The 15,602-nt window shown below is 41.8% G+C and overlaps 2 protein-coding genes across 2 annotated transcripts in view; both read right to left on the bottom strand.

The window, feature by feature from the left end:
• Positions 1 to 1,824: 1,824 nt before the first annotated feature.
• On the bottom strand, positions 1,825 to 5,699 carry prdm12a (PR domain containing 12a). The gene is made up of 5 exons (XM_085166935.1): positions 5,149 to 5,699; positions 3,508 to 3,698; positions 3,240 to 3,395; positions 2,922 to 3,036; positions 1,825 to 2,798 (listed from the first exon to the last, which is right to left on the bottom strand). Exons 1-5 carry the CDS (start codon positions 5,372 to 5,374, stop codon positions 2,356 to 2,358), a joined length of 1,131 nt encoding a protein of 376 aa, XP_085023061.1. The 5' UTR covers positions 5,375 to 5,699; the 3' UTR covers positions 1,825 to 2,355.
• A 4,119-nt stretch (positions 5,700 to 9,818) lies between these two features.
• Positions 9,819 to 15,602, bottom strand: part of fubp3 (far upstream element (FUSE) binding protein 3) — a 29,429-nt gene continuing 23,645 nt past the window's right edge. Inside the window, exons 13-19 of the mRNA XM_085167356.1 lie at positions 13,582 to 13,742; positions 13,233 to 13,306; positions 13,046 to 13,122; positions 12,691 to 12,747; positions 12,468 to 12,518; positions 12,227 to 12,351; positions 9,819 to 11,650 (exon numbers count right to left, since the gene is read on the bottom strand). Of these exons, the coding sequence (XP_085023482.1) occupies positions 11,642 to 11,650; positions 12,227 to 12,351; positions 12,468 to 12,518; positions 12,691 to 12,747; positions 13,046 to 13,122; positions 13,233 to 13,306; positions 13,582 to 13,742 (554 nt within the window). The 3' untranslated portion in view covers positions 9,819 to 11,641. The remainder of the gene's footprint in view (positions 11,651 to 12,226; positions 12,352 to 12,467; positions 12,519 to 12,690; positions 12,748 to 13,045; positions 13,123 to 13,232; positions 13,307 to 13,581; positions 13,743 to 15,602) is intronic.

Below are 15,602 nucleotides of genomic sequence, written 5' to 3'. Positions count from 1 at the left end.
TCATCAGGAGAGACATACAAGTGTAAAGGTGTTCATCATTGGGTAGCATGGTATCATTTCAGAACAATAATCTGCAGAGTTGTCCTAAACATGCTGTTACTTACCTCGTTGTCCAGGAAAGCAAGTGTGGACAGTGTCTGATGATGCAGCGACATCCAGTCAAAAGCCTTCCTAATACCTCTCAGCAGTGCGGAGAGGAACGACAGCCACATTTTCTCCACCCGGACACCCTGCAAAGTGTTTAATCTCCGCTCTGGTCTGACTCTGTGTTGCTCTGTGCTTGTTATAATGATGACTTATCTAAAAACTCCTCTTTGGGAAGCTGGATAGTGTCTGACAGCTGACAAATACAGCAGCATCAGTCAGGTCATCATGTCACATCATGACTTTAACCAATAAAGAGTTGTGCAGGATGTTTCATTTTGTATTTCTTGGTGTGTTTCCAGTAAAGTGGTGATTTCCAGTATTTGCCAAAAAAAAAAGAAAAAAAAAGAAAACAAAAGAAGAAAGACGATTGCTCGTACAAAGTGAGGCTGCAATCAGTTTTCAGTTAAGTGACTTTTATTTATCGAGCTAAAAAAATGTCACTGACATATAAAATTGTCTTTTTCTAGAGAGATCTGGCCAAGAGTGGGGCAGAAAATGCAACAAATATAAAATAACAGTCCTATAAAAATATCTGAAGTGGCCAAAAAGGACTGGACTGGTTATAATAGAGAGCACAGAGGAGTTACAGTAACAGACAATCATATAACCCCTTCGTAGATCCTCTTTGCTACAGTCTATTTACTAATATGAGCAAAGATAGCACATAAAAACACACAGACCTTTTGTGAAACCATCTCTTCTCTCTAGTGTCTCTGGCGCCATCCTGTGGAAGAAACTACTGTTTCAGGCTGTAGGACTTGTTGGTGATCAGTCTGCTGAGCGTGCAGGATTATAAAAATATTTCCAAGGTTTATGAAAACACCATGGCAACACAGGAAATATGCACTGATCATAAAAACACGCCAACTACTTGTTAATGGGATTACACCAAATATGTTAAAGTATCCATGCCGGTCAGTACTTTAATACTGTACACTGCATATTAACTTTTTATCGTTAAAATTCAGCATCTCATCTTCTGGTAACTGACCATGATGAGGCAAATGATCAATAGTGGGTCATCGACACTCTTAAGGGACAACTTCCACTGGGGATTAAACACCAGGGGCTCTCCACCATTTGGTTTTAGAATTGAAGAAGCTTCTTGGCTGAGAGGTGAAACGTCTTCAAGAAACTGAAAGAACTCCAGTCGCTTTCTTTCCAAGCTCCTTAGATGCCCATCTAACTACGTATAATAATTGTTATGATGCAAAGATTATTACAAGTCCAGGCCAAAAATTATGAGCCAATGAGCTAGAGAAGTATCTACGTTTTTGAACATTATGTTTCATCCCCTTTTGCCTCCATTTATATGTATTTTAAAAAAAATCCACATGGGCAACAAACACTCCGAAACCCAGAGACACAGACACAGCCAAAAAAGCTTAATCCTGAGTCACATGCACCATTTCAGAAGAACAACTTCACTGATTTAATTCACTAAATTCTTCTCCTGCATGCTGACGATAGGGAGAGGACTCAAACCAATATCATTTATTCTATGTTTCTATTTTATATGTTGACTTTCCTTTAAATATTTGGATCTGTTGTGGAAAATAAAGAAAGAATCTAACTGTCCAGGGAAACATGATGCTTTTACATATGATAATAAAACTTGGGCATATGGTTAATGATGAACTAATGTAAGAAAATAACTGAAACACCACCGCATGCAATATCATATCATTTATTTAGAATAGAAGAAAGCACAAATGTATTTACATTCACATGTACAGTAGCATACAATTCCATTTTTTATATAATTACCTAACTCTCCAAAGTACCCAGTCTGTACAACGTTAAAGTGACTATTTTAGTTTACAGTGTGGAACAATGCAGCGGAAACCATGTACACCCCTTAGTTTCACATGACTGTACACATCTGTGATGGTACTTTACACCTGAGCTGGTGAGGATTTGATGCAAACATATCAATTAGATTTAAGGATTACGCACAGAATCACTGATAACAAATGATATAAAAACGAAATATGGGTTGTCTTTTCTCTCTTTCTTTCATCTTCCAAAACACAAAAATTAAAGCATGATTTCTGACAAAAAGAAACACGCAAAAACAAATTAGGCGAGAAATGCTTTCACCGTCACCTCGACTCGTGTTTTCCTTTCACTGAGCACCCTTTGCTCTAATCGGCTCTAATCTAAAGTGCAACGTCGTCCTGCCTGGCAGTACTTCCAGTGTTTCCGTCATCATAGCACCATGGTTGGGATGTGGTGCACCAGGGGCATCTGGTGGGGTACGGCTGTCATTTGTGGGGGAGGAGGGGACACTTGGGAGGGCGCATCGGCTCCGGCAGCCACTGGTTTGTGCCGTGCGCTCTTCTGGTGCGCCCTGAGGCCCGCCAGCTGGGAGTACGCGCTCTGGCACACGTGGCACTTGTAGGGCCGCTCGCCGGTGTGCAGGCGCACGTGGTTGCGCAGAGTGGACGACTGGCTGAAGCGCCGGTTGCAGAAGCGACAGACGAAGGGCTTGTCCAGAGTGTGGATGCGCATGTGCGAGCGCAGGTTGCTGCGGGAGTTGAAGCCGCGGTGGCAGATGACGCAGCGCATCCGACCCGTGGAGGAAGAGGGGGTGGCGGAGGAGGAGGAGGAGGGGGAGCACGAGGAAGGGCCGTCACAGGGGTGGGAGTCATCTGGGGAGAAAAAAGAGCAGGAGATGTTTGAAAACCTTTTCAGCTCGAGTTTCACGTGGTTACCGTGATTTTTTTTTAAGTAGCTCCTTTTTCATTCACAGTGAAATAAAACCTGCTTCTCACCATTTCTGCCTTTCTTCTGGTGTTCTTCTTCGGTTCCGGGAACTCCAGGGATTCCCAGGAACGTGTTCTGAGTGTTTCCATACCAGACAAGCAGCTCTTGGTCTGGCGGGATGGTCTGAGAGGGAAAAAGCGACATAAAAAAAATATCAGTTAGACATCGTGAAATTTCGATTAGTTGCAAATGACAAAGAAAGAAATCACGGGTTAAGTTCTTATTCTAGCCAGCAGGTGGCACCTGCATTTTACACGCTTAGAGGTCTTTTAATGCCATGGGCATGTTACAGCTGCTATCTGGACTGAACCTAAGCGCGTCCTCACCTCCACGGCCTTGTAGAAGATGCTGCTGCCGATCTGCACCACCTCCAGGTTTTGCTCCTGCTCATTCCGGGCACACTTGATGTAAGTCATCCAGCTACGCTGATCCTCCTGACTGGCGTCGATGAAATAACGCACTGTGCCGTCTTCGTTGAACACCTGAGCGCACAAGGCAATAAGAAGTCGGAGAAATTTATAAAGAGTCCGACTGAGGAATTTGGATACGGGCCTCATCAGGCTGCGGGATGAACAAATGAAGTTAGAAGCTCACCTCCCACATGAGATTGTTGTTCTTGAATAGGTCCACGTGTTCAGGGGACAGGAGCCTCCCTGTGAAGGGGCCCATCTCGGTGCCGGCTTTGATCCAGGTCTTCGAGAAGATGCCCAGACCCTCACCGGGGATCGAGCTCTGGGCGATAATCACCTCACTGGGCAGCACCAGGCTGGACAGCTTCTGCACCTCTAAGAATATAAAGAGGAAGAAACGTGAGAATGTTTTTTTTTTGTTTGTTTGTTTTGTTGTGTTGTATTGTATTTTTATAAGGAAGTTAAAATACGGAGAGCGGCTGGTACGTTTAGATGATAACGCGTACTGTGAATCTTTGTGTCAGTTAAAGGGCATGGGAGCCAGATCACTGTGGTCCGGAGACGTTCAGCACCAAAGCTTTGCTGGAAAAAAGTCCTTAAAGCAGCAAATGAACTGGATCTTATTTTAGTCACGAAATATTAAGCTACACCTCATCCTCCGTTTAATTCGATTATCTGGCTGAATTGAAACTTTTTGTTGTGCAAAAGCCTCTCGGAAAGCATTTTCATCCGCAACAGAAAGGAGGGAGGAAAAAAAGAAAATCGTGCTTCTTTAATGTCAAAATCAAAGATTTTTTTTTTATTACTTCGGGCTGCCAAAAAAAAAAAAAAAAAAATCCCGTCCGAATAGGGGTTAAATGGTCCTCTATTGCGCAGGGTCCAACAATTTGTCATGCTTCAGATGTGATATTCATTAAAGTTTACTGGAAAAGAAACTGCTAATTCCAAATTCATTATCCTTTTAAGAACTTTGTAGCAATAAATTTGCACTGAATGAAACGCGGACTTGTTAAAAGCCTCAGGAATTTCTGCAACAAAAAAATGGAAAGGCGATTAGATGGTTGACATGCAATGAATAGCATTAGATTTAGCCTTCACGGTGCATTATGTGAGGAACAGCAAATCTTTTAAGGAGAGAGAAAGAGAAAGGCTCCGGAGCCCCATAGCTGCCAAGAGAGGAAAAGAGACTGTCCGGAGATTGATGAATGCAGGATAAAAAAAAAAAAGAAAAAAAAAGAAAAAGAAAAACCCGGGGACATCTTAAAGAAAGGAAACCTTTCACTCCGCGAGGTTTAAGTGGAAACTTTCCCAGGTCAAGCACAAAGTTAACCAAATGAATTTAATGCTCTGCGTCTTTCAGTTACACGCCTAACAAGCCTCCAGCGCGAGGTCTCGGAGCTGGGGAAGGGTTAACGCGTTAAATGGGTCGAAATAAAAGCAGAAAAAAATGGGAGAAAACGTGGAAAGCAGCGAGGAGTCAGGGAAAGTTTAGGACGTAAGCACTGTAGAAGGCCAGTAACAGGTCCGTGTTTATAGCGATGAAAATAAATGAGAATTTTGAGAGAGAAAAAATACAAAGTACAAAAATACAAAGGGGGAAAAATACAAAGTTTTATTGTCGGCTTTGATTAACGAAGAAAGATGATTTGATCAAATACTTCCAAAAATGTGTCCTATAGCCATAAAGCGCAAATCAAGGGGACCTTTTACGCACAACCTGGTGTAACGAAAACAAACTAAAATCTGCATTAAAAAAACACAAACCCGCACTGCAGTGTGGTTAAACATTTTAATGAAATTGTAAAGCATCAGCAGCTCAGCCTACCTCCAGCGAAGGACTGAGCCAAGACTTCGGCGGTAAAGGCGGTCTTGGGGCTGCTGCCGGTGCTGCCCTGCCGCTCCTCCGCCAGGTGTTCGCCCAGCACGTTCCTCCACCTGCCGTACAGGAAACTGTGCAGGATGTCCGATGTGATCACGTCCGACAGCGAGCGACTGGGACACTTAAATCCAGATTTTAGAGCCAAAGCGTCGGCGGGTAGCACGGAGCCCATGTTGTAAGACGAGTAAAAAAAAACCCCACAAAGAGCGAGGAGGGGAAAAATCAACCCAGAGATGATGATAAGTGAAGCTGCAGCGAGCGGAGGAGAAGAAGGAGAAGAAGAAGTGGACACACAGGGAGCTGCTCTTCAGTCCGCCCCTCTCTCTGCTCCAAACTGCGCAGTAAAGCTGCCCTGCCTGGTTGTGGGGGTCTCTTTATATAAGTGGCTAGTGTGACCCCTGTCTAATTACTTATTAATGACACACCCCTCACCGCGTGGACCTGCCTGCTGCACGGCAACAAACCAGCAGAGACATTAAAACCAACGGAGACAGAGGAGGGGAGAGTGAGGGGAGGCAGGGGGGGTGGGTCAGCGGAGGGGCAAACTTTACTTTGGTAATTATCCGCACATAAAGCTGCATATTAAATTAACACACATGCGCAAAGCCATTGTAGTCATGCATGTGAGATCGAAAAAGGCACACAAATAAATAAAAAAAAACCGCTTTAAATGCACACCTGTGCTGCCGGGGAAGGGGGGGGGGGGGGGGAGTGCTTCCGTGGATTTGTTGGGACTTTCTTAATGATGTATGTTTGATAAATAAGAATAAAGAAGGAGAAGGTGGTGTTAAAATGATGATGAAGAAGAACGAGAAGTTTGCCCTCATGCGTACAGAAGTGGGTCATTGCGTCTGGGAGTTGCTCGCCCATTTTTTTCTCATGCATTTCGTATTCATGTGGTGGTAATATTAATTTTTTTGTGAAGAGTTAGCGCGGGAATAACAAGAATGGAAACAAGCTCAACTTTAGGGTTTTCTTTCTTTCTTTCTTTCTTTCTTTTACAGCTTTGTTCGCATGCAAAAGAAATGCAAAGCTGCTTTGACGTGGTTCACTTTTTCAAGCCCTTGTTGAGGTAAGCGGTTTAATATTCATGGATGTTCGGATCCCCCTCCACCCCCACTCCGTATTGTGGCGACGTTTAGATGAGTATATATGGGCCCTTTTCTTCTCCATATAGTCGCAGTCCTCTGTGTTTTTTCCTCTCCTGCCTATTTTTCGGGCTTGATGGACTGGGGCTAAATGGGCAGTTTTTCCTTCTTTTCCAGCAGAGAGGACATCTTTATTCCATCCCTGGCTCACAGGTTTCCTATTCAGCTCCCCTCCAAGTAATGTCAGGGCCCTGAAAAGTGCTGCAAATCAATCTTTCATGGTGTTTTGAGGGCAATTTGACATCCATGCACTCCTCTTTTCAGTCCAACAACTACAAGGGGATTGTCCGAAAAAAAAAAAAAAAAAGTGGGCAACGTTGAGCTCTCTCTCTCCCTCTTTCTCTCTGGACGAATATGGACTATGGCGATGTAATGGCACAGAAGATATGGCAAGTAAATACAATAGCGGAGAGTTTTGTTGAGCTGCAGAGATAGTGAAAAGGCAAGGTGAGTGACAGGGCACGAAAAAAGATTACCGTGTACAGCTGCTTTTTATGAGCGGGCCCCTCCCACGTTTGTCTCCTTTTTCCCAGATGAAATTTCTCTGCTCTTTCAATGGGATTCTTTCTCATCTAGATTGATTTACATTTATAGCATTCATCGCACAAATCCGAGGTAAATGGCGGGGACGGGGGGGGTGGGCCGCTTCTTTATTAAAGAGGAATTAAATGAATTGAATTGGGGTAACGCATGGATTTGATTTGCTTATTTATGCATTAACCTGTGGCATTATGCGGAGCTGGTAAAGCCGCGGGCATGTCAGCAATGGCAAATCATCCCGCTTAGCCGTTCCATTGTAAAACAATTTAAGCCATTATTCTGTCCATTTAAAGCTTATCAATTTAATGTGGATGATTGACAATTATTGCACAAAGAATGTGGTAATTGATGGATTTCAAAGAGCTGCTGGGAAACCTATCAAAGGCGAGCGTTTGTTTGTGGGTAAATAGCGGAATTTTACGCGAATCGGAGGGGGTGAGAATGGAGAGATACACCCCTGAAGAAAAACGGGAGAAAACACATGATTGGCTTTACACATTAAAATGTCAGAGAATAAATTGAAAATGACTCAATATTAAAAGATGCTTTCAAGAATTTGCTTGGAAATTTTTTTCCCGTTATTGTTGCTCGTTAGAAATAAGAACGTAAATCACTGACACTTTACCCAAACATCCGCATGAATTTAACTGAGGCCTGCTTCAGCGACACACACACACACACACACACTGCTGCTGTCCAACCAGCAGGGAGAAAGGAGCGCAGAGCCTCCCGCGGGATCCTCCGCAGTGTCATTAAAAACAGATTAAGGTAGCTGCCACAGTGCGCCGGATCCTGGAGGCCGGCTCATCTGCTGCAAAGGTGAGAGAGGTGCAGCCCCCACCCCACCCGCCCACCCACCCACACCCCCAAGAGCCTCTTTTTCTTCACCCCTCTCTCCCTCGGTTGCGGGACAGGATAGGGCACCTGCTGGATGTGGAGGTGTTGTGTGTGTGTGGAGGCCCACCTTTACTTACAAAGCATGGAAACTAATTGAAACATGGTTTGGTTCGTCCTGCCCAGCACTGGCTGCGATGTGAAACTGCGAAAATATATCCATCTTCTTTTTCGAGCAATCAGCAGAAACTGCAGTAATAATTAAAATGTCCCGACTTGATTTATCCCCTTAAATCTACTTCACACTTCTAAAGAGAAAATGTACCTAAATTTAGTAGCAGCCGCAAAACTGCTAACCTGTGGATAAAAGTCCCACAAATCCAATTTCTCTCATCAGTTTGGAGTGCGATATGAAAATAAACAAATACTGACAACTGTACTTTTACCTTTTAAAAATAATGAGTCTGAGACAAATTGATCGTTTTCTAAAATATTTTCAAATGAAACTGCACCAAATTGCATGCAGGCGTAATAAAAACAAGTCGTACAGTCAGCTGAGTCGAAGCTGGCCTTTCCAATCAGTAATGCTCTTTTATACAAACAAGACCTGGACACAGAGCAGGGGGAAGAGGATAAAACAACCACTGCTGCCATTTCTCCCCATCTAACAGTGTTAAAAATATCCAATAATTCTGAAATGCGAAGGCTTTTTCATGCTGAGTAGACTATAATTACCTTATATTAAAAATGTTATTCTGGAACGATATATCCAATTATTTCTACATTGCTATTTTACCTCAAATATAGCTAAAAGAAAATTGAATTATAATGAAAATGTTCAGTTATGATCGGGAAGAAAAAAAAATCAAGGAATTTAAGAGTGATTCGGGCTCAGGTGATGTAAGATAAATGCAGAATGATGCATCTAATTTTAGACACTCTGCAGAGTGTTTATGAAATTATAGATCATTTTGCTGTTTACAAGCTAAGTGAGGTGGAACAATAGAGGCCGCAAAATGAAGTAAAGGTCCCTAGAACTACATTGATTTGGCACAATATTTGCAGAACCTGCATAAAGTCATTAAAATAATTTGAGGAATATTTTTCTTGCACATAAATACATCAATCCAAAAAAATGTGGCTTACTTTAAATGCTCTGCTCTTCTCATTTTTCAGACTGAAAGCAGTCGCTTTTAAAAAGGCCACTATTGTACAAGCAGGATCATTTTTAAATCATTGTTTCAATACAGGGGCACCTGCCTGTGCAACAGACCGGCATATTCAGCATGAATTCCCCATCATACTGTCAGTTTGGATAAGCAGGAAAATGCTTCGGTGTGTCTACAGATAATGAAGTGCCCCTCTCACTCTGCTTAAAAAGAAAAAAATATTAGATGGCCACAAAGGACCCAGCAGGTCCAAAACGTCCACAGAGATGGCATGTTAAAGACGAAGAGGATCAAAATCAAGGGCTGGATTTGGAAACAGCTGCACGGCATCAAAGCAGGGGCCGCTACGGGGCCACGCAGGATCCACTGTGGCAAGAGCCTCCCTGCTGAGGGCAAAGATGTGCAGTGACAAAGCTGGAAAGAGCTGCAGGCGAGGAGGAGGGGTGGGACAGGACAGTGGAATGAGCTGATGCTGGCTTTAAGCATTTAACGTGCGAGAAGGATGAGGAAGGAAAAAGTGCAAGAATTGTTTCAAGTGCAATGAGGAATGGCTGTAGAAGAAATGTGGCCAAGTAGTGCAGCATTTGGAGCAACAAAAAAAAAAAAAAAAAAAAAAAAAAAAGAAAAGAAAAGAAAAAAGAGATAAAAGAAAGGCCAACTTTAGATTTCCTGACAGGCCCTGAAGGTGAAGTCTGTTATAGTACAACTCCAACTGAAGTCCTCATCCACAAACTTAAGGCAGTGGCTTATTTTAATAATAAATCAAAAATCAGTTTCAATTAAAAGTCATGCAACAGACTCGTAAACACGCAGGTATTTTTTTGTCTGTGGACGTAACGCAGTGGAAGTATTACAGCATGCAGCAGCTCGGCAGTGCAGAAAAGTTACCATTATGAACGTGTAATAGCATAAATCACCCACAAGAGAGGCTTGCGGAAAATTTATTTGAATTTGAGAACTGGCAATGGACTATAGAAAATAGATATTCTGCTTATAAAACATGAAAACATACATTTGGCCTATATATCCTCTATGTATCATCTGTTAGTATATATATACACACACGAACACAATAGAGCTCTCAGAAAGTTTCAGATGTGAAATTTAACACTTTAGTATCAGAATACAACCAAAGACATCCAAATGATTACAATATTCAAACAAAAAAGAAAATAAAATAAAAATTCAGCTCAACAGTACACAATAAAGGTAGTCCGGATGTTTTCAATACATGGTTAACTGTACACAAGAGGAGGAAAAAGAACCAAACAAAATAAACACCATAATTAGACATTTTGAATTTATATCCCTTTTCATTAAGAAATGACGTTAATAACCAGAATCACTTGCTATAATGACGCATCATTTATATTAGATCACACAAGAAAATTAAAAAAAAAAAAAAAAAATTAAAACAGATATTAGCATTGGACTGAGTCCAACACCCCGCTGAGTCCACAGCAAGGGCTCAGAGGGGGCGCCGGCGAACTGGGAGGTACCAAATAAGACAGTTTTTGATCATAATACTTAAAACATAAAAATACTACATTAATTATTACACAGGTACGAATTACAGGGGCTTAGCAGTCTTGAATAGTTCAGGTACAGAACACACACCCAGGAGAGGAGAGAAAAATAAAATAAAAACAAAATCCACCACGTCTTGTTTTGCTTCATAACAAGATGCAACATCAAATTTCAAATCGCACATTCACAATCTGAACATTTTCAGTATGAAAACAGAACAGAAAAAGAGGGACAATTTTCCTGCAACTCTGATCACAGGAAAAAAAGTATTTATATATCTATATATATGAAACAGATGTTTAAATTAAACAGTCAAATATATGAGCATATATATACATAGTTGTACAAGGTAGCAAAGTCAAAAAAGCTATTTGCAACATCCCCCTAAATCAGATCAGTGTAATAAATTATCCATGACATTTGCATTTGGAAAAAAAAATCATCTTAAAACTACAAGTTAAAAAGTCTGTCAAAATATTAGAGAACCCATCTTTGTTTCAAAAGTGAAATAAGATATTGCACCTTTCTTTAAACCAGAGTACAATAAAAATGACAATGAAACAGCATAACAATGCACAACAGGAATTAAATTAGAACTATTGCCACTGGCTGACATTAACCCACCTTAAACCTTTTAACCTTTAAAAAAAAAAAAAAAAAAAAAACCTGTAACAAAAACATCACAGTTTCATTTTATTGAATTATGTAAAAGGAGAGAAAAAAAACATTTTAAACAAACGTTTTAAACATCTTACGACATGTGACAACAAAACACTGTATTCAAGACTGCTAAGCACACAATCATGGTTTCATTTCGACAGAGCTAGAAAAAAATAGATCATATTGCCTTTTGAAATGTTACAACTCTTGGGTTCATTTTGGCGCGCAAACTGAGCAAAGACAGGAAAATATAGAAAAAAAATATAACAGAACAGCTCTCTCAAGTCCAAAAAACAAAGGGATCCCATATACTGTCTATCCAAAATAACAGTGTACATAAGCATTTAGTAACAAATAAATGTTCCTGATTTTAGAAATATTACTTTATTATATAAGTCACTCTACAGCTAGTGTTTCTCACTAAGAAAAAAAAAAAGTCTTCAAGGCGCTGGAAATCTAGACCCCCCCACCCCCACCCCCAGTTTAAAAAAAAGGAAGAAGAAGAAGAAGAAGGGTTGTTTTCATCCTCAGTGATTCAAGTCTTTAACCTGGGCGCCTTCTCTAATGATCCTGTAAAGTTAAAACATGACAGCGTTTAGCACATCTGACATTTGTCAGGCACTTCCATTAAAACGTGCGACTACTGACAGCACTGCAAAAACGCTGCATCGTCACAGTGTTCGGTGCAGCAGCATACTGCGAGCCAACTTTCTAAAAAGAGTAATTTTGAGTGAACTATTTCTAATTAACAGTCAGTTAATGGATAAAATATTTACAGTCTTAATGGGGAGTAAAGTTGCTTTTTCTTCCTATTTTCCAAGAGCTTAGTATTAAATACACCAATTTAAGCTGGAAAAAAAATGTGATAATATATAAATATTTTACTTTTTTTAACAAATGTAATTTTATTTATCAAGAAAAAAAAATCCCAACAAAAAACAGAAGCAGTACATATTTTTACTAGACCTGGCTAAAGTTAAATATCACTACTATGATTTGTTAAATGTAAACCACAATCAGCAGCAATACAAAAAAAAAAATTCCTCCTAACTTTAATATTTACTCCAGGAGTGCCGAATAAACTGAATGCATGCCGTCTGAAACAGGCTGATCCTTCAACATCTGTACATTTGAGTCCGACCTCACCTGAAGACCCGGGGCTTGCGTCTGAGCGCCCTGGCTGAAGAAGGCCATTGGCTGTCTGTAGACGTCAACCCAGGTGCTGTAGTCAGGATTGGAGGTCTGCTGAGATCCAGGACTAGCCGCCTGGCCTGAACAGAAGGAGGGGAAAAACAAATTAGGTGAAGAAGAAACAAATGCAGGAATTAAGCATATGCTTAAATCCGTATCTACTGCAATCCTAACACAACACAGTAAAACTACATACCCCATCCTTTGTTGTATTCAGGAACAGTACTCTGGGCCTGGGTTTGCTGACCTATAACGAGCAGATTTTTTATTTTCTACTCCACTGACTTTCTCTTCTTTTTTTAAAAACAGGCTCGCGTGAATAAAGATTAATGTGCACAGATGAGATTCAACTTCAGTCTCGAAAGAGTAAAACAAAGAGCTAAAGGATAAATGTTCTTTTGTTCCTGAGTGACACTTGCCTAACTTTTTGTAATACTGCTCCCAGTCCATCTGGCCCGTCTGGGATCCATTGTGACCTGAAACCAGACACAGATAATGCCGCCAGAGTTACTGAGACTGGATTTTACTTTTCTGCTTTTCCATCTGCAATGTTACTTTCTGATGATTTCCACCGACAGCAAATGGAAAACACGTCGGTGCAAGAGACACGTGGATAACCTCCTGGAAAGCTGCCAAAGACTGAGAACAGAGCTAGTCGTGCTCTGCTGCCGAGCTTTTGGTCGCCGTTTTCAAATTTATAGCTAATAAAACAACTTAAAATGCATCACAGTATTCGTCTAGATAAAGAAGCACATTCTTGGTGAAATTACTCACCGTTATCCTGTTGTCCTTGGGGTTGCCATATCTGAAAAGTTGTCCCCCATCCTCCAGTCATGAACGTCTGAGGCCCACTTCAAACAGGAGAACGCAATCGTGAGTTTAAACGGCATCTGCTGAACATCTATATTCACATAGGTATGTATTAAAATGCACTGTGAGGAGGAGAGAAATGGACCCTTACTGTTGCGGGGGAGTGGTTGGTCCTTGGTTGTAGGGATTCATACCGAAGGTGCTGTTCCCCCCGATTCCTGGGCCCTGGACAAGATAAAGAGAGGAGACCACACTTGTGTTTAAAAGGAGCCAACAGGCAAGGTCAGAGGGCAGGGCCGAGCGCTGATGCACTCCATTAAGTCCATTTGATGGATTCTTCATGTTTAACCTCTGGTGACATCCTGCTGGCCACCAGGACCAGAGCAGCCTAGCTCAACCGAGAAGCTCCCCACTTTGACATGTGCGCTCATGAATATCAGACCAGACAATGGACATTTTGGGGAGGGAGTATCGTGGGGGGCTGGAGCTAGACCACCTACCCCAATTCTCTCATTGATCAGCTGGCGGGCCTTTTCCATCTGCTGAGGGGTGCCTCGGATGGAGAAGATGCGCACGTTGGGGTCGGTGTTGGGCGGTGGGTTTCTCTGCAGCTCCACGTGGGCACGAGACTGCTCTTTGATGTTCTTGATGGTTTCTCCACCTGAAAAAACAAAACAAAAACACACTCAATTTTCATATGCAGCTTGCACACATTTTTCAAACAGTGCATTTAGCACTAACTCCAAACACTTGTGGGCTGAGGTGGGTTTGGAAGACTCCAGATCTAATCTCCAAGTAAACTCCCCAAGATCTGAAGTGCTCAACTATCAGTACTGGTCAGAGTTTGTCATAATAAAGCAGTGAAAAGCTTACAGCTAATTGGGAACAAGGTTATGTGTTTAGCACAGTGGTTAACACATTCGCCTAACATGTTAAAAGAGCCCTCGCTCTAGACCAAGAGGAGGAACAAATCCTTGAGAGGGTTGTGTCAAGAAGAGCCTTCATCCTCCGCTGTGACAACCCTTTGTGAATACAGGAGCAGCTGAAAGGAGCTCCAGACAAGGAAACGATTTTAGTAACGTCTCAGTTTTATTAATTGTTGATCTCTTTATGAATGCACCCGACTAATATTTACAGGACCTGTAATCCACTTTAGATTTCATTACCACTGTCCTCTCCATGCTGCTGCTATCACTGATGTCCACAGCCCTTCCTAACGATTGGCTTTCATATACCGCTAGTTCCCAATTATCTGCATGACTGAATTTGTAAAAACCATAAATAACAGCTTCCCCTCTTCTTTCTATTTCTAAGGCCAAGAGGCTAAAAGCCGTTACACACCCAACTCACGAAATTCAGAATCATCAGAGTCAAACTTGCTGTGTTACACACACACACACACACACACACACACACACACACACACACGCACACACACTAAAAGAAATTAAAATAAAAAGCAGTTAAAAAAAAAAGAAAAGAAAAAAAGGTTGAGACCAAGCGATGATGAGCTGGTCCTGTTTTTCTGAACAAGAGGGTGGTTTCATAAGAGAGTTGGAGCTGTATCACGAAGGCTTTTGTACATGTAAAGCTGTATTATTTTAGTGTAATGATCTGATTGGCCAGATCGGTTTATTCAGATATGGGGAGAAAAAAAAAATCAGTGTGCACAGCTGTATCAAAAAACAAAACAAAATAAACAAAGGCGAGTCTGAAAAATATTTCTAGCGCATGAACTATTTGCACAGATTTCACGCAGCTGGCATGTAAAGGTCTTTACTTTAAAGTAGATTATTACCTGATAAGTGAAGGAAATGATATCTGTGTGTGACTTCATCAAAACTAAAGCAATGAGAGAAGAAAACCGTTGTCGCTCACTACACTTTCTGGTCATTCAATACGAGACCGTCAAGTTTGTCTTACAGAGTTTACATGAAGACCAAAGTCATCGTAACCTCTCTGAGGTCCGACTCGGTGCTTTGCTGCACAACACATGGAGCGAGCACTGGGCCAACTTTCTCTTCTGACCAAATCTATGAGTGCTACCTTAAGAAAAATACGGCATGTGTCTCACCACTTATCTACCATTCTCTTGTAACATCCATGCAAATCAGGAAACAAAGGAAGACATCTCCTGCACGACAGCCCCTCCTCTGCATCGGATGCCAGCTTCCCGACGTGTGGGGAGAGCAATTACACCAGCAGGGAGAAATGAAACATAGCTGGCAGGAGAAAAGGGGCCAAAATTGAAGCGTATCCTCCTTCTGGGATATCGTTTGTCTCTTTTACCCCCTTTCATTCTTGACTCGGTGTTGTCCTCTGTGATGAGAGGTGGAGGGGGGTGTGTCTCCGAGGGTGCTTCCCGGGGGGACACCGGGGCTGTCCCAACATCAATTACATATTTGTTCACTTGTGGCTGACACTCTGATGACCCTGGCTGACCTCCGAATGAAAGCGCTCATCAAAAACCTCTCCTCCTCCGGTAGCCTTATTCCATGCTGCCAAAAGACTGCACATGGGC

This window comes from Neolamprologus multifasciatus, chromosome 7 (genome assembly GCF_963576455.1).
Source record: "Neolamprologus multifasciatus chromosome 7, fNeoMul1.2, whole genome shotgun sequence".
NCBI lineage: Eukaryota > Metazoa > Chordata > Actinopteri > Cichliformes > Cichlidae > Neolamprologus > Neolamprologus multifasciatus.
Note: the sequence above shows the minus strand (reverse complement) of the source record. Positions and strands in the feature narration are given on the sequence as shown.